The sequence below is a fragment of the Apus apus genome, chromosome 5 (genome assembly GCF_020740795.1).
Source record: "Apus apus isolate bApuApu2 chromosome 5, bApuApu2.pri.cur, whole genome shotgun sequence".
Taxonomy (NCBI): Eukaryota; Metazoa; Chordata; class Aves; order Apodiformes; family Apodidae; genus Apus; species Apus apus.
In genome coordinates, this window is record NC_067286.1 from 60,167,441 (window position 1) to 60,189,146 (window position 21,706).

The following is a 21,706-nucleotide window of genomic DNA, read 5'->3' on the forward strand; positions in this document are numbered from 1 at the left end:
CGCTGGGACGGCGCGGGGGCAGTTTGTCCCGCCCCGTGAGCTCCGGTCGTACCGGGGAGGGGGGCCGCCCCCCCCCCCCTCAGCAGCAGGAGGCCGCTGCGGGGCAGCAGCTCCCTGGCGGGGCCGCGAGGTGCGCTGCCTCACCTCGGGGACCTGCCGCCACCCCACCCCCCAAAGTTTTATACGAAGGGGATAAGAAGTTTCCACATGTGGGGCTGGTGACGGGGGGAGCCACGACTGGAACGTGTGCGTGGGGGGGGGGGTCGTGCTCCAGGTGGAGTCGGGGAGGAGAAAAGGGGGGGGGGGGGAGAGAGGAGAGGAGCGGGGCCGCTTGATTGACGGTTGCCGTGGAGACGCGGGAGTCCCCGCCCCCCCGGCGCGGCGCAGCCAATGGGCGTGCGCGGCCGGGCCAGCAGGCTGCGGTGCCATATAGTATTGCAGCGGGGCCGGGAGTCACGTTGGGGGGAGCCGCGGAGAGGAGCCCGCTCGCACGAGTGTGCCAGAGCAGCTCTTTCATGGTTATTGCGTGGCCGGCAGGAAACCTGATCGGCTAGAGCCGGCCGAGAGCAGCAGCAGGAGAGGGAGGAGGAGGAGGAGGAGGAGGGAGTGGACTTTTTTTTTTTTTTTTTTTTCAGAGAGATTAGGGAAGGGGGGAGAGGAGGAGAAGGGGACGGGGGGGAAAGGAAGGGGGGGGGAAAAAAAAGAACAAAAAAAAAAAGGAAAAAAAAAATAATAGGAAAACCAAACCATGTCTTCTGCCTCCCCCACGGACGAGATCGCGAGCGCGGTGGAGATCAAGCAGGAAAATGTGATGGAAATCCTCTCTGAAGCCAGCAAGGTGCCCCCCGACGGGGCCGCGGCTGGAGCCCTCAACCCCGCGCCGCCGCCGCCCCCTCCCGCCGCGGCCCCGTTCCCCATGGAGCACGCAGGCTCCGCCGCCGCCGGGGAGGAGGGAGCCGCGGACCAGGTACTGCTCCACACGGAACTCCTGGCCAGGAATCACCATGCTGCCTCCTCTCCCTCCTCCTCCTCCTCCTCTTCTTCTTCTTCTTCCTCCTCCTCCTCGCAGACCCCCCTCGCCTTCTCCCCGGACCACGTCGCCTGCGTCTGCGAGGCGTTGCAGCAAGGTGGGAACCTGGACCGCCTGGCCAGGTTCCTCTGGTCTTTGCCCCCGAGCGATCTGCTACGTGGCAACGAGAGCCTGATGAAAGCCCGGGCGCTGGTGGCTTTCCACCAGGGCATCTACGCCGAGCTCTACAGCATCCTGGAGAGCCACAACTTCGATTCTTCCAACCACCCGCTCCTGCAGGAGCTCTGGTACAAGGCTCGCTATACCGAGGCGGAGCGAGCCCGCGGCAGACCCCTGGGGGCGGTGGACAAGTACAGGTTGCGGAGGAAATACCCTCTGCCCAGGACGATCTGGGACGGCGAGGAGACTGTGTACTGCTTCAAGGAGAAGTCCCGCAACGCACTGAAGGAGCTCTACAAGCAGAACCGATACCCCTCGCCAGTAGCGAAGCGCAATCTGGCTAAGATCACCGGTCTGTCCCTCACCCAGGTCAGCAACTGGTTCAAGAACCGCAGGCAGCGGGACCGCAATCCTTCCGAGACCCAGTCCAAGAGGTGAGGAGAAACTTTCCTCCCCGCCCCCTCTCCCGCCTGCCTGCCTTCCCTCTCCCGGCTCTTTCTTCCCTTGCAAACATGGCGCTTACCTTCGCTGCGCCGCGTCCTTCCCTCTTTCCCCCCCTCCCCGCTCCCTCCTTCCCAACACACACACACACACACACACACCCGTCCCGGACACGCAGGCATGCGAACCGCGGCGGGGAAACTTCCCGGCCCCCGCCGCCCCCTTCTTCCACCTCCCCTCGCTCCCCGGTCCCGCCGCGCCCGGCCCGCGCCGACACCCCTTTCCCCCGGCCCGGGGGAGCCGCCGGGCGCCCCGCGGTTACCGGCAGCGCGGGGGGCTTCGGACGGGAGGGGGGAGGTTATTTGTTGGTGTGCGTGTGTGTGTCCCCCCCACCGCCTTGTTTTTATTGAATCGTCGCGCCCTGACAGAGTTAATCATTGACGGCGGCCCGAGGACGCGCGGGGGTGTGGGGTCCCGCCGCTCGCTCTGTTTTGAAACCTGACTCGGGAGCAGGCCGGGCTCGGGTTTCAGCGGGGGAGCGGGGGCCGGCCGCGCCGGGCCTCAGCGGCAGCACCGCCGGGCTCTGCCCGCCACAGGCCTCCGCCCCGCGGCCGTTTGCTCCCCGCGGGGCGGGAGAGCCTCCCCCCGCCGGCCTGGCCCCGCTCCGCTCCCCCCGCGCCCGGCCCGCCGCGCTGCCGCGGCTCTGCCCCCTCCCCGCGGGCGGAGGGGCCGCGGCGGGGGCTCGGCGCCGCGAGGCGGGCAGGTGGAGGTGACCTCCCCGCTCCCCCCCCCCCCGCTTTCCTCCCGGGGCAGGGAGGGGAGCGGGAGAAAGGGAGTGCGGAGAAGGGAGGAAGGGAGGGGGCGGGCGGCCGACGGAGGGCCCCAAGGCATTTCTGAACCGAGGGCGCGATTGTGCCGCCGCGGCCCCCTCTGCGCCGGGACACATCAAAGAGGGGCGAGGGGGGCAGGGAGCGACCGAAAAATGCGGTGGATGGGGCGGGTCAGGCAGCAAAAAAAAAACAAAAAAACCAAAAAAAAAACAACCCGGCGCAACTCCGGGCGGAGGGGGCTCGGCCGGGCCCGGGGTGGCCCCGCGGGGGGCGGCCTTTGTCCCGCGGGCCCGGCCCCCCGGCGGCACCTCCCGCCTTTCCCCCCCCCCCCCCGGGCCCGGAGGGTCGGGAGCTGCTCCCCGGCCGCCTCTCACCTCCCGCAGCTGCCGCCCCGCGACTGACCAAATGGCTGCGGCCGCTCTCACACGTGTGGGGCAGCCGGGGCCACACCCCCCCCCCCCCCCCCCCCCCCAAAACCCCGAGGCAAGGCCCCTTCGGTCGCCCGGTCGCGATGTCCACGGAGTGTAAGTTCTTTACAAGTCCGTAACACAGCCTGTAAAGTCCCTCCTCGGTTCGATGTGCCCTTTTTTTTGTCTGTTTGTTTCTAAGGCTTCACTCCCCATTATCTTGAAATTGGTTTTCAAGTGCCTTGTAGAGGCAAAACACCGAAGAAAAGGTACTTGGGGAAAACTTCACCAAGTCTTATCAAAGCAGGGAGTCCCCTCTTTGGTGCAGAGCTCCCTGGCACACCGTGGTAATGCAATGTCACCTCTCCCGTCTTTTCCTGTAGCGAGTCAGACGGCAACCCTAGCACAGAAGATGAATCCAGTAAGGGGCAGGAAGATTTATCTCCCCATCCACTCCCCACCTCATCCGATGGCGTTGCCAGCCTCAGCCTCCCCGGCCAGATGGAGCCCGTCTACATGCAGCAGCTCGGAAACACTAAAATAGCCTTGAGCTCATCTGGTGTCTTGTTGAATGGAAACCTCGTGCCTGCCAGTACTTCTCCTGTCTTTCTCAATGGTAGCTCGTTTCTTCAGGGACCCAACGGTGTCATCCTCAACGGACTCAGCGTGGGGGCCTCGCAGACGGTTACCTTAAATTCACCCAAAACCACCTCGAGCGTTGTGAGCAACGGGGTGTCCATTACTGACATACTGTCGTCTTCCTCAGAAGATGTCAAGGACTTCAAACTGCTTCAAGCTTCGGTCCCCAGTGCCACAGCAGCCACCTTCAGCCCCAGCAACATCCCGGTCTCCTTCCCAGGATTGATACCAAGCTCAGAGGTGAAAAGGGAAAGCGTACAAACTGCTGCCTCCCAAGATGGAGGCTCCGTAGTTACTTTTACTGCTCCTGTCCAAATAAACCAGTATGGCATTGTCCAGATCCCCAATTCCGGAACAAATGGCCAGCTGCTGAATGGAAGCATTGGTTTTTCTTCTCTGCAGCTGCCTCCTGTTTCTGTGGCAGCTTCACAAGGTAAAGTTTTCTCTCTTACAGTAAGAGGTATGAGAAAAAATTGGGATTGGGCACACGTAGAAGCGTGGTACTTTGTTTTGTTAGAAGCTGTCTCACTTTTCCTCCAAGGTACCAGGATTGTATCACAGCTGCAGCCACAGACAGCACATCAAATACTACTTTGCCTTCCTTTATAACGGGTTATGCTCGTGGTCAGACTGTTACATAAGGCTGAGCTCATCTGCTGAGAGCAGAAAAAGAGGTCTGGTCTCTTTACACCCCTTTCATCTCATGGTGTTCTCAGGAGTCTGTGATACTGGTCTTCACAAATATCTGTAAATTTTACATGTTTCAGTAAGTCAAAATATTCCCCATTTGCCATTGAATTATTTCAATGAGAAGGTTCATAAAAATGAAAATTGTGGCAGCTGGAAATTGTTACTCTTGTTGTTCTTGTGGTGGTTGTTTTGGGGTTTTTTTTTTGTTTTTTTAACCAAAGCATTTCATAAAAATAAATTTTAAATTACCATAGACACAACAAGACTGAGCAGTTACACTCTTACGTTTTCTGTCCTGTAATTATGAAAGATTAAAGTGCAGGGAAACAATAGAAATATGCAATAGCTTGTAGATATAAAACACAAGGATATTTGGATAAAACTGCCCTCAGTCCAAGGGAAATATGTCATCACAGATTCATGTGCCAAGTGTGCAGGCTCCTCCCCGAGTTTGCTTTAGAGTTTGTCTTAACATACCACGGACTGAAACTTGCTGGCCAGGAAGAGTCTGAGGGAGCACAAGCCTAGTTCTGGATCCTTGTTTTGAAGCAGGTCAGTTATAAAGCACAGCTGAACAACTTTGTTACTCATTAGCCACTCTATCTTTGGTCATGAAAATGATTAAACTTGAACGAATCTCTCTGGTTTCAGGAGGTGTGAGTGCTGTAGTGGAAATCAAACTGTGCTCTTGTTAGCTGATTGGAATTAGGCATGTGTAGGGAGTGACTTATTCTGGCCGTTAAAGAAATACGGAGAGGAACGCTGGAGCTGTGCAAACAAATTCTAAATTCCAAAATTATAAGAACCTAAAATGTGGCACTCAGAGTCACTGGGAGTTTATTGGTAGAGAGTTTAACCAAGATGAAAAAGACATTTAGTCTGAATACCACGTGTAATTACAAAAACCATTTAATCCATATGTTCCGAGGCATAAACTGACAGCCAGCAAAGGTGAGAAGTTCTATCCCTTAAGTACTGTGACATGACTGTATTTGAAAGTCCTAAGATTCATAAGAAGTTCCTCTCTGAACAATTTCCCCATTGTTAAAAACACCAGTTCCCACTGGAGAGTGATCCACCATATGTCTAGTCTGGTGCAGAGTCAAGATCTGTATTTGCTGCTTTGGTTTCTTTTTTGTTGTTCTCCACATGAGCAGGATGGATAGCTGGCTGCCCATTCCAAGTGTGCTGCAGGCTATTTTAAGTAAGCTACAGTAAATGATACCTTACTGCAAACTTCAAGTTGCCTCTGTTGATTCTAGTTTACACAGATGAGGAACTTCCAAAAAATTATCATTGATTATGGGAAATTAATCGGGAGCTAAAATGTTCCCCAGGTAAAAAGTGCATCTTTGGTGCTGTTCTAAAAAATTTAGGTGTCTCCAAGTGTAACCTCTTGAAGCTATAATTGAACTGCTTTTGAGAATGAGAGGTATTTGAAGCAGGACCCAGTTCTGAGAGCCATTGTATCTTATTTTAGGAATTATTACAATGACAGCTTACATGGCATGTCTAGTAAAATGAACTTCAGGTCATCTCTAGCTACGTGCTACACCACGGGAGCAGTGCCATGGCCTTCAGCAAGGGCAGGCGGTTGCTGCCTGACTTTACACAGTGTGGTGGATGTGGTAGGGTGAGGATTTTAGAAATACAAGATAAAGCAAGGGGAAAGGCAGCTCACCTGAGTGCTTGGTGGACTACCCAGTTAACACAATGGGAGTTACTGGTTTTTGATGTTTTCTCTACAGGTTGACGGGGGTAGGTTCTGCCCAGCTGCGGTGGGTTTCACGTGACGCGTCTCCAGTTCCCACACACAAGCTGTCTGTCACTGAACTATCTTTAATAGCTTTTCATGCTTCTATTCTTAGACAGAAATTGAGTGGTGGCAACTAGTGAAGGCCAAAGCATGTTCATTTCAGTCACATGGCTGGGCACTGGTTGCCCCTTAATGAGAGTCTGAAGGATACATAATATAGCAGAACCTGGGTTTTTTTTTTCATTCTAGAAGCAGTTTCTGTTAACAGCTTTTATGTCCTCTATCAAATTTTCTCACTTGTTACAAACAACACTGTTCTGTGCTGCCTGAAATACTAGCATATGTGTGTACTGCAAACATGAAAAAATATCAAATGATCTTGACAAAATACCTGCACAATTCTCTTGCCAGCTATAAGCCGTGTTTTCCTTTCTTTTGCTTCTCTTTCTCTAGGTAATGTTTCCGTAAATCCCAGCACATCTGACGGAGGAACTTTTACGACTGAATCTTCAACAGTGCAGCAAGGAAAGGTTTTCTTCAGCCCCCTTGCTCCAAGTGCAGTTGTTTATACAGTTCCCAATTCAGGCCAGGCAGTAGGCTCTGTCAAGCAAGAAGGACTGGAAAGAAGCCTGGTGTTTTCTCAGTTGATGCCGGTCAGTCAGAACACACAACTAAATGTAAACATGTCTTCTGAAAATATATCCAGTGGAGGACTCCAGTCCCTGGCCACCTCCTTAGTGAATGTAACGCCCTCACATAATTTTTCCCTCACACCACCAACTCTTTTAAATGCTGCAGAACTGAATTCTGGTATCTCGGAGAGCCAGTCCATGTCATCACCCGTGACCAGTACCTCTACCGTGATATCTATCAGCAACACTAACTATGCAACCCTTCAGAACTGTTCCCTCATTACCAGTCAAGATCTGTTGTCCATTTCTACAGCACAACCCGTGCTTGGAGAAATAGTTTCTACAAGCGGAGACAGTGTCAGCCACCCCTCTGCACAAGTCCATCAAGATTTTGTCAGAGAGCACAGGCTGGTTCTGCAAGCCGTACCTGATGTCAAAGAGAATTTCTTACCTGATTCTGAGAGCAAGTCAACTGGCAGCTTAATGATGCTGGATTCAAAATCCAAGTATGTGATGAGTAACATGGTTGACACGGTTTGTGAAGAACTGGAAACGGACAAAAAAGAACTTGCCAAACTGCAGACAGTTCAGATGGATGAAGATATGCAAGACTTGTAACTTTTTCTTCTTTTTTTTTTTTTTTTTTGCTTTCTGTTTTAGTAGATAAGTCTCCTGTCGAGGCCCTAACAAGCACCAAGTGGTTTGGTTTGGTTTTTTTGTTTGGTGTTTTGGTTGTTGTTGTGTTTTTTTTTTTTCATTTAAAGAAAACAGAAGAACGTTTAAATGGTCTGAATCAGTGTACAGAGGAATCTCCAGCAATGGAATCAGGTTGCCACACTTGGTTTGCATGCAGTATTCTCTTTTAAGTGGCTTAAAGGAGAAAGGTAACAGCAGGGCAAGTACCAAACGAATGGGTACAGGTTTGGCAAAGAGATACTATCTTTACAATTTAACTAGACTCTCCGTAGTACAACATAATTCTCAACAGTAAGTATACACTCCTGACTTTAGATAGAAAACAAAAATCTCACTCTGAAAAGGTAGAAACAATGCAGTCATTTTTGCTGTTTACTTCTAGTCCATGGGCATTGAGAAATTTTTAAGGAACTCTAGACGATACCTCACGGGCTACATTTATGTTGTTTGAGGTTAAGAAACAAAACAAAATAATAATATTGTTGTTACTGGTGTGTTTGCTTTTCTCCAGCAGACTTGTGTTCATACCAAAAATCTTGCATCAAACATCTACAGGTTTCTAAATGCTACAGCTAGCATTTTGTTAGTGCAGCAAAAATAGCATCATTTGAAACTAATTATGCAGCTCAGAAGCTTTCTCTCCAGTATGAATGTAAATATTGTTTCAGTACTTATAAAGGAGACTTTTTTTTTAATTAGTACAATGGATTTTATTTATGGTGTATGTTCCCTTTTACTTTAGACACAGTGCATTGAAAAGGAAAACGTTTTCTGGCTGTTTAATTTATTTTTATTGTTTGAGCAGGAAGTAAACGTAGGTATTTCTGACAAGGTTTTACTTTTTTGTAGTTTTTCAAGCAATAGACTCTAAAATGTTAATCACACTGAAACTAGAAAATGAATTCCCAGTCTCACAAACCCAGAAAGTCCTTGTCTCTACCCCCTCTGTTGTCATGTTCAGGGGCTTTTTGTTTGTTTTGTTAGTAATTTGCAAATTAGTTGAACGTTTTTTTGTGTATTTTTTACAGAATTCCACGTGCCTTTCTTCCTAGCGGCCTTATCTTTGTTACTAAAGCACAGTGGCAGAAGGAATAAAAACACTGATTTGCAAATATCCGTCCTCAGGGCCAAATCCTGATCCCTTACTTCTGCAAGTAGTCCCACTGACTTCAGTGTCCCTACTTGCATGAGTAAGAAGAGTTTTAAGTCTTTCAGTCATCGTGGGTGACATTTACCAGTGGTGCAGAGAGCCAAAGATGGGTCCTTCTGCATCACGTCAGTGGGGCAGGAGGAGTTCAGAGAGGGACCATGGGCAGAGCCATCAGGCTGAGGGGAAGGTCTTGGCTCCAGCCTCAGGCAGATGAGCAGGAAAAGTTGGATGGGCAGGCCAGGGAAGGGAGCCCCATGTTTACACGGACCCATTGGCCAAATAGGCTGTGTGGGAGGGCTTCAGCTGCTCTTCAGGCAAGCAGGCCCCCATCCAGGAGTGCACTTAGGCGTGTATTTATATATCCCTCCAGAATAAGCAGCATGGGGGCTGATGGTGGGAACTGCAGCTGCCTGAAGGGCTCATGGGAGCAGCCGTGGTCTCTGCGTGGCTGGGGATGGGTCTCCTCTCCCTTCACCCCTTTGCTCTGCACCAGGGACAGCAGATGCAGGCAGGCTCTGGGCAGGTGGAACAGATCTTACCTTTCCTCCAGAGTTTTTTTGTAGCATGGAAAAAGCACATCCTTAAGCTTTAAGATAATAATAAGAATGCAGATGTATAAAAATAACATGCTGTTAATCTTTGTGGTTTTGTTATTTTTTTATCCTAATGTGAATATATCCAGTAATTAAAGCATGTGTTCATCCTCGTCAGGGGCCTGGTCTGAAGCATTTGGAAGTCAATGGGAAATGTTTTCATAAGCTTCTGTGGGCTCCAAATCAGGCTCAGGACCAAAAAAAAAAAAATAAATAAATGGAAAGGAAAGAGAGCAGAGGGTAGCACATCCCAGTCTGTTTCTGTCTTGGTTGCTAACTTGTTCTGTGGAAAGCCTTTGAGGAATTAAGGTTTTTCCAGTGTGCTGTGAGCATGTCATAGGCATCCTCGCTGTTGTTTTGCACTATATTGAATACAGCATGTTTTGCAAGGTGCTCTGTGGACCCTTGAAGCTGAGCTCTGTTGAGAAGCACTTGAGTCTCTAGGGCTGCAGGGAAAAGTGCAGGGAAAGGGAAGAGCAAGTGTCCAAGGCGTGCGCTGTGCGGCTGCACCGAGTCACTGATGCTCTGTGAACAGAAGTAGCCCACTAGCAGCTGGCTGTCCCCATGTGCTCCCAAACAAAAAGGGTGTTTAAGGCAAGCTCTTTAAAGTGGAGATTATCACAAGCAGAGTGTGGAGCTATATGTTCCCCTGGCACAACTTGCCTTGACATTCAGGGGATCTCCATGTGAGCGGGGAATCAGATAGTCCAGAGTTCTCCTCTCTGCCATGCTTGTTTATCTGTTTGCTGGGCTCCAGCATGAGCAATCTGCTTCCCACCTCTTCTTCGCCCATAAAACCAAGAGGATGATGAGGATAACAGCAGCTGTATCTGCTTTGCATGAATTTGTTCAACCCTTTGGAAAATTAGAAGGACCCTGTATCATTGTCATATTAATGGAGACCATGTGCATGGCTCTGAAGTTGTTCGGAGCTTAACATGTTGTCTGTGAAGCTCAGACTATATTTGGAGGCAAGCTAGAGAGTATTTCAGAGCACTCTCTCAGTTGTTGACGTGATCAGGTCTCATAACCGAAAAGACTGTGGTGTTATGCCAGTAGCTGTTACCTTTTTTTAAAAAAAAAATAATGTCCTCCTTTGCTTTTATTGTGTTACTGAGGCTCTGAACTTCATGGCTTTGCAGCACAGTTGACGTGAAAACTGTGTGTGTTGTTACAGTGGCTCGTCTCTTGGAGTGTCTGGTACTTCTAATTGGAGACTTCCCACTCTTCAGTGGGAGCAGAGGATGTACATAAAAGCAGGGGTTTGGGACAAAATAAGATTAATCTGTTCTAGTCTTCCAGATATCAAGTAACTTATTTTATTGTTATGTTTTACTCTTTCTTTCCCCCATTGAAAATAAGTGTCATTCCCTCCAGATAACGTAGTTATAAATAACCTCATGTTTTCTGCAGGTACATATGCACAATATAAAGACTCATTGCACGGTACAGTGTTTTTAAAATAGATATTTAAATAGTAGTTTTACTCCTACTGTAAAATAAGGGTCAATTTTTATTATGTGGCCCTCAGGCAAGCAGGCTAACTGCTCTAAATAGACAGTACATAAAGTCCCAAAAGGCGTCTGGGGCCAGATCTTTGGCTGCTGTACATAAGGCATTGCTCCACTGATTCCCAAACTGAGGATTTTACACGGTGTCTGGGGGATATGGATGCTCATTTCCCACATATGTGAATGGCAGTGAGTGTCCACACCCCACAGACAGTCCTTATTATCACATTCTGATGTTTAAGTGGAAGGTATGTCTCTCTGGCATACAAGTTCCTTCTCCCTCCCTCTCTGTATGGATGAGAATAAAGGATCATTTCAACTTCACATATGCTTGTAACTTTTAAGTTCACTGGAAATCTTACAGGAAACATTGCCAAATTCTACTACTTTTCTGGTCCCAGACTTAGCTTTGAAAAAGTATGCTTAAAGTTTTAAGAAAATTCCTACAAAGCATGATGTTAAAAACCCCTTTGTTCTTTACTACTTTTAATTAAATCTGCCTCTGTTTTGCTCAGAGTTTTGCAAGGAACCAGAACTATATTAAATTTAATGCTCTGTCTGGACTATTTGCAGCATTATTTCTGTGGTCTTGCCTAGAAGGACATTTCAGCCATATAAATCACAGACATGTGTTGGCCAGGTCCTTGGCTGGACTAAACTAGCACAGTTCTATTGGCTTTCATGTCCTTTCACACCAGCCAAGAATATGGTCCATTCATTTCACTGGGGTTGGATTGGGGACGAATTTGGCCCAGTATATGGTGACAGTTTGAACCAGTACACAAGGCTGACAGTTATAACCAAATGGTCACAGTCTAAGCATATACCTCTTCCCATTTCCTTCTTTACCCTGCCTGTGGATTTAGGAAGACACATTCTTTACCCAGAAGTAAGGCTGGAACCCTCTTTCTTGTTACTGCTATCAATCCAAGGTTAATGAGAACATTGGACAGATTCTGGCTTCAAATCCTGCAAAATCACCTCAATAACTGCTTTCAGTTCAATTAAGCAGGACAAAATTTGGCCCTGTGTGCACAGGAGCATTTCCCACATGTAGATTGCCAGTGCCCATGCACTTTTCTTGGCAAGAGCAGATGAACAACCAAGAGGGTTTATCCCTTCAGTTTCCTACTAAGTGTCTTTGCAGGACTCAGCAAGGGCGTAAATCACCTAGTGCTTCTGGTTGAGAAGCATCTCAAATCATAAAAAGAATAGTAATTTTATAACTGTGGAAACAAGTAAAGACATTTTACAACCAAGGAGGCCCCAAGTCTTCCTGTATCTCCTAGCCGATATTATCTTGAAGGATATTTTATACCTTGTCTGTTTCATATAATTTAAAACTAGCTTCTTACGTTTCTGAACTCAAGGAGGCGGTGAATCTTCTGACTTTTAGGATTCGCATTCAGAGGATGTTTGTTCTTTTTTTTGCTGCATGTACTGTTTGTCCAGAACTGACCAGTTATTTCTGCGATATGGGTTTATTGTGCCTTACTACAAATATGAAACTTCAGCAGAATGTACGGATTAGAGGAGGGAATAATCAGAAGTCTTTACTGCACTGTTAGATGATGCCACCCCGGAGTGTATCATCAAACATATCTGTGCTTAATTACCCAACCAAAGAGATCTAAAGTATGTTTGTTTGTTGTACTGTAATAGGGGTTTGTGCCTGGACAATTAAGTATTTTATTTGTATTCTGAGATGATGTGAACTTATTTTTCTAAACACTATACTGAATAAACTTTATATTTATACACATCTTGTGTAAATATTTCTATCTGAATGTAATGCAAGGGCTTTAAATTTTGTGTTAGAAAAGCAATCTAAAGCAGAAACTTGGCTTTTAATGACTCATCATGAAGATGATGGCAACAGGAAAGCCTGTGCTCGCCAGGGAATTGATCTAAGGCCTGCAGAAGCTAGAATGAGAGTGGGTTTTGGCAGACCCTAACTTTACTTCTAAAATACTAAATTAAACCCCATAAATCTTCTATGTCATATCAACCTAACTATTAAATCTGTGTCTCAAACCAAATTTATACCATAATTATATAGATACTATGGAAATATATTTCCACCTACTAGTTAGGACTAGCCAGGATTTACTCACGGCTCCCGTGGCATTGGGGTGTTGGTGTTTCTTTTTGCCTAGGTAAATTCCTGTTTGCTACATTTGTGTTTGTTGAATATTTTCTTTAAAATGTTGCACTTGGTATCAGACTTATTTAGGGCAGACTTTTGAGAGCAGCTGGAAATGTACGTTCTGTTGATATTCAAGGATTTGAACATGTTACCATCTCACCTTAGCTCTGTGCCCCAGGTACCAGGACTGCCTTGGCACAGATTTGATGCCAAAATGAGTGACAGTTAATTCAGGCAGACTAAACTGTACAGATGAAATTGTTTCGCTCACTGGAGCTATTTATACATTAGAGATACTTAACAGCCTGCACATGCCAGCAGGTGTTGAAATTAGTTTTTTAAAGAGTCAGACCCAGTTGTGTATACCTGTTATATTTGTAATCACTGAGACATGACCTTTCCTTACCATCACTCACCATTCCTCCATCTTCCCCATGCATCCCAGCTGCATCCCGCGGCCCCGGGCAGCTCTGCTGGCAGCAGTTCCTGGGGCAGGGAGCTGCCAGCCCTGGAAGCTTCTCTCTCTTCGGGGCCTGGGGTTGAGCTGCCTTCTCATTCTGCTGCTGCCGAAGTAAATCCAGTTAGCCTGGAGCAGCCCTAAGGTAGAGAGACGATTGCCCTGTTGCCCAACTCCGTTTCCTTCCCAGAAGCAACGGGTGTGACTCAGTCCTCCTGTTTGCAGTGCTTCCCTCTGCCAAGCTTTGGTTTTGCCTGAGCAATAGAACTGTGACAATAGTTTCCTGCCCTGCAGATACCAAATTCCTGATTGATCCCGGGACGGCAGCTCCATCCCAGCTTTGTTTGAAGCAGGGGCTGAGAGTCTAAAGCCATCCTTCAACCGACCTGGCTGTGAGCAGCTTCTCCTCTCGTTTCTACCCCATGAGAGAACCACCACTGCTGGGATGGTTCCAGCTGGGGGAGATTCCCTCTGGGAGGGGGTTTCTGGCTGCTCAACCCCCCGAGTGCTCGAGCAGAAGTGCAGGGGTTTGAGGGCAACTGAGGAGTGGAAAGTCTCAGCGTATGCAAATGTCAGAATTCTCCCTGAGCAGCCACCCATGCGGTATGCAGGATGAATCATGTCCTAACCCAGCGCATTCCTGCTACTTTGGAGGGCTTTGCAGATGAGTTCCAGGTCACCCTGGGCGAGAAAACCACACACAGCCACGGTTACTTCTTCCTTGGCAGCTTGTGTGCAGATGGAAAAGAGGGGGACAGCACCTTTGGAAGGGTGGGCAGCTGCCTCCCCAAGTCCCTGCCTTTCACGTAGGGCCTGGGGGTGCTGGAGGGAGGACTGGGGGCTGCCAAGGCAGTAGCTGGGATAAAGCTGATGGTAGGGAGACTCAGCCAGGCAGGCTGTTGCTCTTTATCTAGCAGGGAGATGAGCTGGGAAGGGAGGCAACATTGGAAGACAGCACTTTTTATCCTCTGTTTCTGGTTGGATTTTCCCTGGTGCCAGATCAGAAGGGAATTTTCCTGCTCCAAGAGGCAGAGTTTGGATCATTAAAACAAGATACTAATGTAAATGCTCATGGCTTGGAAAGCAGAGGTCTCCTTACAGGGCTGCATCACCTCTTATGGTGATCTCTGGCTGCAGAAGCCTTTGGGCTGAAGTATTAGGACAGTATATCTCAGTTATGGATACAGATCACATTTTTAATATAAAAATACATTTTAGAAGGAAAATTATTCCCAGAAATAGGCATTCATCTGCCAAACAATGTGCACATAACTGACTTTACACTTAGAGGTGCCAGAAAGTTCAGGAATGAGACCAGCAATAAAAAACCAACACACGTGTGAAAAATCTACTACATTAAAGCCAGGTTCAATAAAAATAGCACCTAGTTTATACGCTGCAGAAGCTGGCACAGGCCTGAGAAAGCTGAAGGAGAAGAGAAAATGTCCAGAAGTTGCACATAGTCCAGAGGAACTGAGCAACGTTGGAGTGGAGCTGCTGGTTACTCAATAACTCATGTATAATATTCTCTTGTGTAAGTACTTAAATTCTTCATCCTGCTACTTCTCGGGCAGAAACACTCAATTTGGAATACTTTAGGCTAATCAATAAGCTTTGTTGTTGCAGCCAAAGTGCTTTGCAATAGATCTTCTATTACCCAAAAGGACTCCAGAATGCTACACCGCACCATTTTCTTTTCTGCTCTGCAAACTGACAGCCAATTATTTGGGTGTTAGTGGTGTCCCTGAAGCCACTTGCAGCTGGGAAATGCAGCCCTTCCCTGAGGAGCTTACAGGAGACAGAAAGGAAAACAAGCCAAGCTAGGAGAAGAGGTGAGGTGCCCGGGGCGATGCTGGCAGTGGGTGGCAGAGCCGGGCTGCAAAGCCAGGCCTCTGACTCCCCCTGTTGCTTTGCCCACTGGCTCACGCAGCCTCCCCAGGAAGCCCAATCCAGCTCGGATGCAATGCCCCCTGACAGCAGCAGGAGGATTTGCTGCTTCTGCCAAAGCTGAATTTGCTTCATTCCTTTATTTTACTGCGTTTACAGCCCCCCTTCTGAGCCTGACCTATAGCAACATAAGCCTCCAGCAAAGCCCTGTTGATAACTGGGCTGGCCCTGGACTGGGACCATTGAGCCTGCAAACACTCAGGCTCCAGGGAAACCACTCCTGCATGAATCACCCTACCAGGGTGATGCACACACGGGCCCGGAAGGACTCCAAAGCTGCCCACTTTCAGATCAAGGCAATTTGAGAAAGGTTTGACTCATCTCCCACCAAGTTGGTGAAGCTTAGGGAGAGAGATGCTCACAGAAGGTGAAGATGGGTTAGTTCAGAGCCCGAGCTGTGCATGCTCTTGCATGTCCTAAGTCACTGGTTTCTTGAAATAATAAATTAAGAACAAATGACAACTAAGACCTATTCATGTTGTAGGAAGATGGTGGGGATTTTTGTGATTTACTGCTGCCTAAGCAAACAGAGGAATCAGAAGGTGGTTCTAAGGAAGGCAACACTTTCTATACCAACCCAAGCACATTTGCAACAGAGGTACAAACCTATAGGTTGTCTGTGTTATAAAACATTATCTGTTGGGTTGCATTGTGTGCATGCAGCTGGAAGTGAGCACTGACCAGATTAAGACTCTTAAAAAAAAAAAATTATTTATTTTGAGGTTCACTGTGACTTTGCAGAAGAGGCAGCATCTGCTCCCTCTGGCAAGCAACATGTAATAAAGCCTAGTACCAAAATTCAACAAGTGAAGAAGGCTGAGGCTTAAGGTCCCCAGAGGGGTGCAGGTTCCTGCCCTGCTGCTGAATAGCACAAGGGTGTGTTGTCCCCTTGCTCAGAGCTTCTGGCAGAATGGCAGCAGAGGCAGCAGGGGTTAACTGCCCCAGTAGTGCTGTGCTTGGAGGAGAAGCAGGCTGGAGCAATGTCTGTGAGAGAGCTGCAGGCTCCAGGGACATGACATCATCAGCACGTGGAGGGATTTATGCACATAAAACACCTATGTAGGGAATGACATTAGCTTCCTGAAGGCTACTATAGCCCTTCTCCTCCTCATGCCTACAAATGTAATAATGTTCTTCCCAGAGCTTCAAAACTGATGCTTCACGGTGTTTCTGCTTCTTACGTTGTAGGGCTTGGTAAGAATCACCAGGCCAGAGAAATAAAGCACAGGAGAACAAGGGCTGGATGAAGGACACCAGCAGGCCCAGCCTCAAGGTCAGCAAGCACTGAGGTGCTTCAGCTGAGCCCCCACAACATCTTCCTCCCCACTTCTTTTGCTTGGGACCCCTCAGAACCCCCCAGCTAAATGCCCAGGAGGGTGTTTAGGGGCTGCTCTCATTTGCCGTCCTCCCCGTAGCCCCTCAGCCCCGGAAATCTCTGTGACGTGAGGGAGGTGGGAGCCAGGACTCCCAAAAAAACAGCAGTACCTGGAAGCTGGCTGCCGATAGTAGCCTATTTCCAGGTATTGCTTTAACAAGAAGAGCCCAGCCTGCCTGGAAGGGCTCCCAGGGGCACGGGGCGTGCTGCACATACCGGGCACGATCGCCTTGCACCGGCCGGCAGCGCTGCGGGACGCCTGGTCCCGGGATGGAGATGGGGCTGTGCCAACCAGCCCTCCCAGGGTAATGCCAGCAATTTACTGGCCTGGTAGAGGGGTGCCAGGCAGACATCTGGCACCTCCTGCTACACACAGCATCTGGCAGTCTCAGTAAACCCCCTTTGGCCTTAGCTTCTAGGAATAGCTTCTTAACAGCTACTGGAAGGGATTTTTGTGCAAACGACAGGCAGGGCTAGCCTGAGTATCGAGCCAGGGGAGCTTCATCCTGTTCCTTTGGAAATGTCAGTCCCAGCAAATAAGACTACATGACCAGTTGCTCTTTGGTTTATGTTTGTTACCCAGTGGTGGCAGCAAGTATTGCTGACATATACATGGCTCAGAAGTGTTCCTGTGCCTTCCAAATTCACCTCCAAAGACCTGAATCTTTACAGGTTAGGTTACACAAGCAGGACTTATTTTAGGTGAGTGACACTCACATGAACAAGGAGTATTCCTTTGTTGGACTAGAGTTTTAACCCCCCAGATTAAAGTACAGTTTAGAGAATATTTCTGTTAATTTCTTATCAGTTCTCAATTCTTAGGATCTTTTTACAAGCCATAATAAATTCAATATCCCTGGGAAGTAATTGTCTGCTATTAACATAGCCTTATGAGACTGCAAGGCAATAGGAGACCCACACCAATACTCCTGCTTAGGTCTTACCAGAGCCAAGTCCAGTGGAAGAAGTGCCTCTGCTTCCATTATAGACACCACAGCCCGTGTTTCAGGACCCAGGTCTCCACCCTCTGTAACTCATGCAGAATCAACAGCTTGTCTTCCAGTTTTTCTCACCTCGGTGTATTTTCTGTATTTAACAAGCACACCTTCTTCCAAAATGCAGTATTTTCCTGAAAATACTGACCAGCACCGTGCTGCGTAGAAACCCTCGCTCAAGAGACCGTGGTATTTTGACCTGAAACCACAAGATCATCACTGGTTCAGAACAATTTCCCACCCATCCTACAGGGGCTTTGCCAAGATCACATTTCCTCAGCTCATCAGGGCATGGAACAGCATCAAAAGGCTGACAGATGCCAAGTTGTGTCACATCTAATGGCTCTTCCCTTTCCAAATAGCGTAACATGTCATCAAAGGCAACCAGGCTGCCATGACATAATTTGAGAATCCTGCTTTATAGCTGGTAGAAACCGAATCCCAGCAAGTCTGTCAGTGATGATATATTCCAGGTAATACTGGATTGAAATCTCCTGGCCCCAGGTCTCAGTCTTCAACTTAAGCAATGTCCTGATTTGCCAACTTTCGCAATTTATGAGCTTTGCAATATTTATTAGCTGGCGAGAGAAGGGAAGTAGGCAGGGGGGCTATGGCCACAACTTCCTTCTCAACTTCATTCTTAAGTTCATGGTTTTAAAACAAAAATAATAACTTGGAGGTGCTGAAGGTCTCCAAACCAGAATACACATAAATATGGATATACATATAAATATGGATACCTGTCCAAAGAAGGGCCATGAAAATGATCCAAGGGCTGGAGCACCTCTCTTATGAGGACAAGCTGAGGGAGTTGAGGTTGTTCAGCCTGAAAAAGAGAAGGCTCCAGGGGGACCTTATAGTGGCCTTCCAGTACCTGAAGGAGCTACAGGAAAGGTGGGGAGGGTCTTTTTACAGGGGCTTGCAGTGAGATGACAAGGGGAATGTTTTTCAGCTGAAAGAACAGAGATTTAGGTTAGAGATCAGGTGGAAATTCTTCAGTGTAAGGGTGGTGAGACACTGGAACAGGCTGCCCAGACATGTTGTGGGGGCTCTATCCCTGGAGGTGTTCAAGGGCAGGTTGGATGGGGCTCTGAGCAGCCTGGCCTAGTGGGAGGTGTCCCTGCCTACTCAGGGGAGTTGGAACTCGATGGTCTTCAAGATCCTTTCCAACTCAAAAAGATTTGTGATTCTGTCATTCTGTGATATCACATTTATCTGTCTAACTGTATACAAGTATTTGATCTCATATCTGGTGTTGTGATTTTAGGGCCAGTCTCACACTTTCCAAACCTTTGGGTCTGTTAACACTGTGTGCAACAAGATGCTTCAAGAGAGTAATCCATGGTATCAAAAAGGTACCATTTTAGCAATAAAATAAATAAATGGTCTAAAAATTCAGGAGAGTATTTGTTGAAGCTATCTTTGGATCCAAATTTCCACAAACTTAGATTTCTGGGTTAATGTACTAGACTATTGCAGTTTAATCGGTCATGGTAATACCTGATATTTTAAAATATATATTTATAACACATATATATAACAGAAGTTAAGGAAACATTTCACCGACCTAAAAACAAACCCCCCAAAATAGCATGCAAATGAATTTCTTAAAATCAACATTCGTAAGATCAGTTTTGGTTTTAAGGAATTCAAGCAAATTATTTTTACATCCCTGTATAACTCGGGCAGGATTTCCAGAGCATCCAATGTCTGGCAGTTCCCACTCAGACTGGCAGCACAAGCAGAGTATTCAAGGCCCCAGTTCAACACCATACCTAAGGACATGTCTGCATACAAACCTGCATTTCAGTGTAGCCATAATTATCATAAGCAAATGGCTCCCAGTTGTAACAAATGGTTGTCAGCTCAGTTATCACCTCTAGCAAAGACAGGACAAACCCCAAGGGCTGTGGGAAAGAGGGCAGGCTAATAGGGACAGAAATATTCATCATGTGTTTTGTATTAGCTACCACCTTCAGCCCTGGCTCAAGAGAACTCTGGAGTGTTTATTCTTCCAGACAAATCCAATCGACTTCTGGATTTTTATTTGCTGCAGCATAACAAGATACTGCAAGAAGAAAAATCACTGGGCTGCTTAGTTCACTCTGAGTTTTAAAGCTTTGGCCTGAAAGAGCAATCTGAAAGGGTAATGATGTTTTTATTCCTCTGGCCCAGCCTATAATGTGGGTTGAAACATTCCAAATTCTTGTAATTTTGCAAAATAAGAGACAGCCCGAAGAGAAAGATGGATTATCCTTTTTTTTCAATCCTGACTCAGAGCCAACCTGAACTGTAGCTATGACCCAAGATTAGCTGACATTAACCACTGGGAACCAAAACCCCAGTTCCTAAACATCTGGATTTCCATCTCCCACCTAGACAATGGCAGTAACAGCACTTCCCTGCCCCATGGGGAGAGGTACAGCCGGGCTGCGACTCACCCGGGTGGGAGGGCACAGCTGAAATACTGAGGGCAGACCTTACTGATGGAATAGATAATCTATGTACCTATATAAAATATATGTTATATATATAATGCATTGTTAGGAAGCTATTATACTTACTCTTACACAGATGAGTTCTCAAAATTGGCCTGGCTGCTTGGTCCCTCCGTAAGTTGTGCTAATGCCTCTCACCTCCCCATTCCCACCCACCTCCTGCCTTGCTGGCACCAGGATGAGCATGAGCAGGGCACAAAAACAGCCTCTGAAGAGGCTTTTTCCTTCCCACATCAATAATGTTTGCCCAAATCTGCTTCTCTCCAAGCCCCATACAGAGAAAAGGAAGTTATTTATGAGCCTTTCTTCTTCTCATCTCTCCATTCATTTCAGCTGAGTCAGAAGGACCCCTCTGCACTGGTGGTGATGGAGCCAAGCCTGGCAGTGTATTTTAAGAACCATTGCTTGCACAGACTGTGGTGGTGCTCCTTTTATTGCTGCCTCACAGATCCACCAGCACTGCTCTGCACCCTACAACACACTGTCCCCTCCTGGGTCCACAGTGAGTGTCACCAACCAACCCAAAGGAGCTGCCACAAATTTTCTGAGCCACCACTTCTACCAGCAAATAGATCATACTCGCAAATCACTGCCTGGAAAGTCTGCATGGTATGTGGCTTAATTTTCTTTTCCATAATATGAAATCCAATCTGAAATGCACAGATTAGTTTACTGATCTGTGTAAATCCTATTAATAGCACTTATCCCATTCACATTCTAACAAATCTGTTTGACTGGGCTGGTTTTCCCTTATCTCCTGCAAGATCTTCACACCTGGTTGTGGTCACGTCTTCAGGGCCAGGAATGGAAACTTGTGCTTTACAGTCATCTCTCATATTTTAATTCACATCCCATGGCCCAACAGGTTCTGGATCAAAGCATTAGTGCTGTAAATCATCATGGTGCCATTGAAGCTGAAGGGATTATACAAGGGGTCACACAGCTTCAGCAGAGAAGGGCAGAGCCCACATCCCTCCTCTCCTGGAGCATCCCTGGCTTCTGCACCTGCTCTGGTTGCACGGTGTCCTCCTCAGCTCCCACCCCACTGCAGCAACCCCCTCCTGCCCTGGGCACCTTGCCTGAAACCCAAGCAGAGGACCTGCCTGCAGGAAGGAGGAGATGGACAGTCTCTGGAGCCCCCGGATGTGTTCCCAGCAGCCCCACACACATCCCCTGTCACCTGTGGGGTTGCAACTGCTGGAAAAAGCCGCCTCGCTGGCAGCTGTGTGGGCCACAATCCCCACCAAGCTCACTGTGGCCTCTCAGAGAGAAGGCACCCTCTGTTCTGCTATAGAATAAACCATTCTCTATTTGAAATGACAATATTTACTTTTCCTATAGCAGACTCCAGCAGCTTCCGACATCGCAGTCACAACGAGAGGGGTCAGCACCAGGAGCCGGAGAGGACAAGAGCAGAGCTCACATGACTGGCTCTGACTTCCTAATCAAGCTGTGCACTAATTAGCTAATACCCCCTCCACGCTGCTGTCCCCCTGTGCTCCATCTCACCACTGTCCTGGAGTCCTTGTAACCGAGAGGATGGATGCAGGAGGAACAGGCTCCCCAGATTTACCAGCTGGAAAGCTTTAATAGAGAATGGGAGAACATGGGAACTGTACACCCAGAACATCATTTCAGGGTGACAGAAAGAAAATCCTATTCTAAATCACCAAAAGGAAAGGGGTTGGGTTAAAACTTAATTTACAGAAGTCCACAGTAGGACAAACCCACTCCTGACCTTCCTGTTAAGGGAT

At 47.9% G+C, this 21,706-nt stretch overlaps 1 protein-coding gene across 1 annotated transcript; it reads left to right on the top strand.

Moving 5' to 3' along the window:
* The first annotated feature begins 716 nt into the window (after positions 1–716).
* SIX4 (SIX homeobox 4) lies at positions 717–12,296 on the top strand. Its single transcript, XM_051622286.1, has 3 exons — positions 717–1,623; positions 3,251–3,939; positions 6,406–12,296. Exons 1-3 carry the CDS (start codon positions 749–751, stop codon positions 7,200–7,202), a joined length of 2,361 nt encoding a protein of 786 aa, XP_051478246.1. The 5' UTR covers positions 717–748; the 3' UTR covers positions 7,203–12,296.
* Positions 12,297–21,706: the final 9,410 nt, after the last annotated feature.

Coding starts and splice junctions, on each gene's coding strand:
- SIX4 (XM_051622286.1), top strand. CDS start 749: ATGTCTTCTGCCTCCCCCACGGACGAGATCGCGAGCGCGGTGGAGATC. Junction 1,624..3,250: donor TCCGAGACCCAGTCCAAGAG/GTGAGGAGAAAC, acceptor CTTTTCCTGTAG/CGAGTCAGACGGCAACCCTA. Junction 3,940..6,405: donor TTCTGTGGCAGCTTCACAAG/GTAAAGTTTTCT, acceptor CTCTTTCTCTAG/GTAATGTTTCCGTAAATCCC.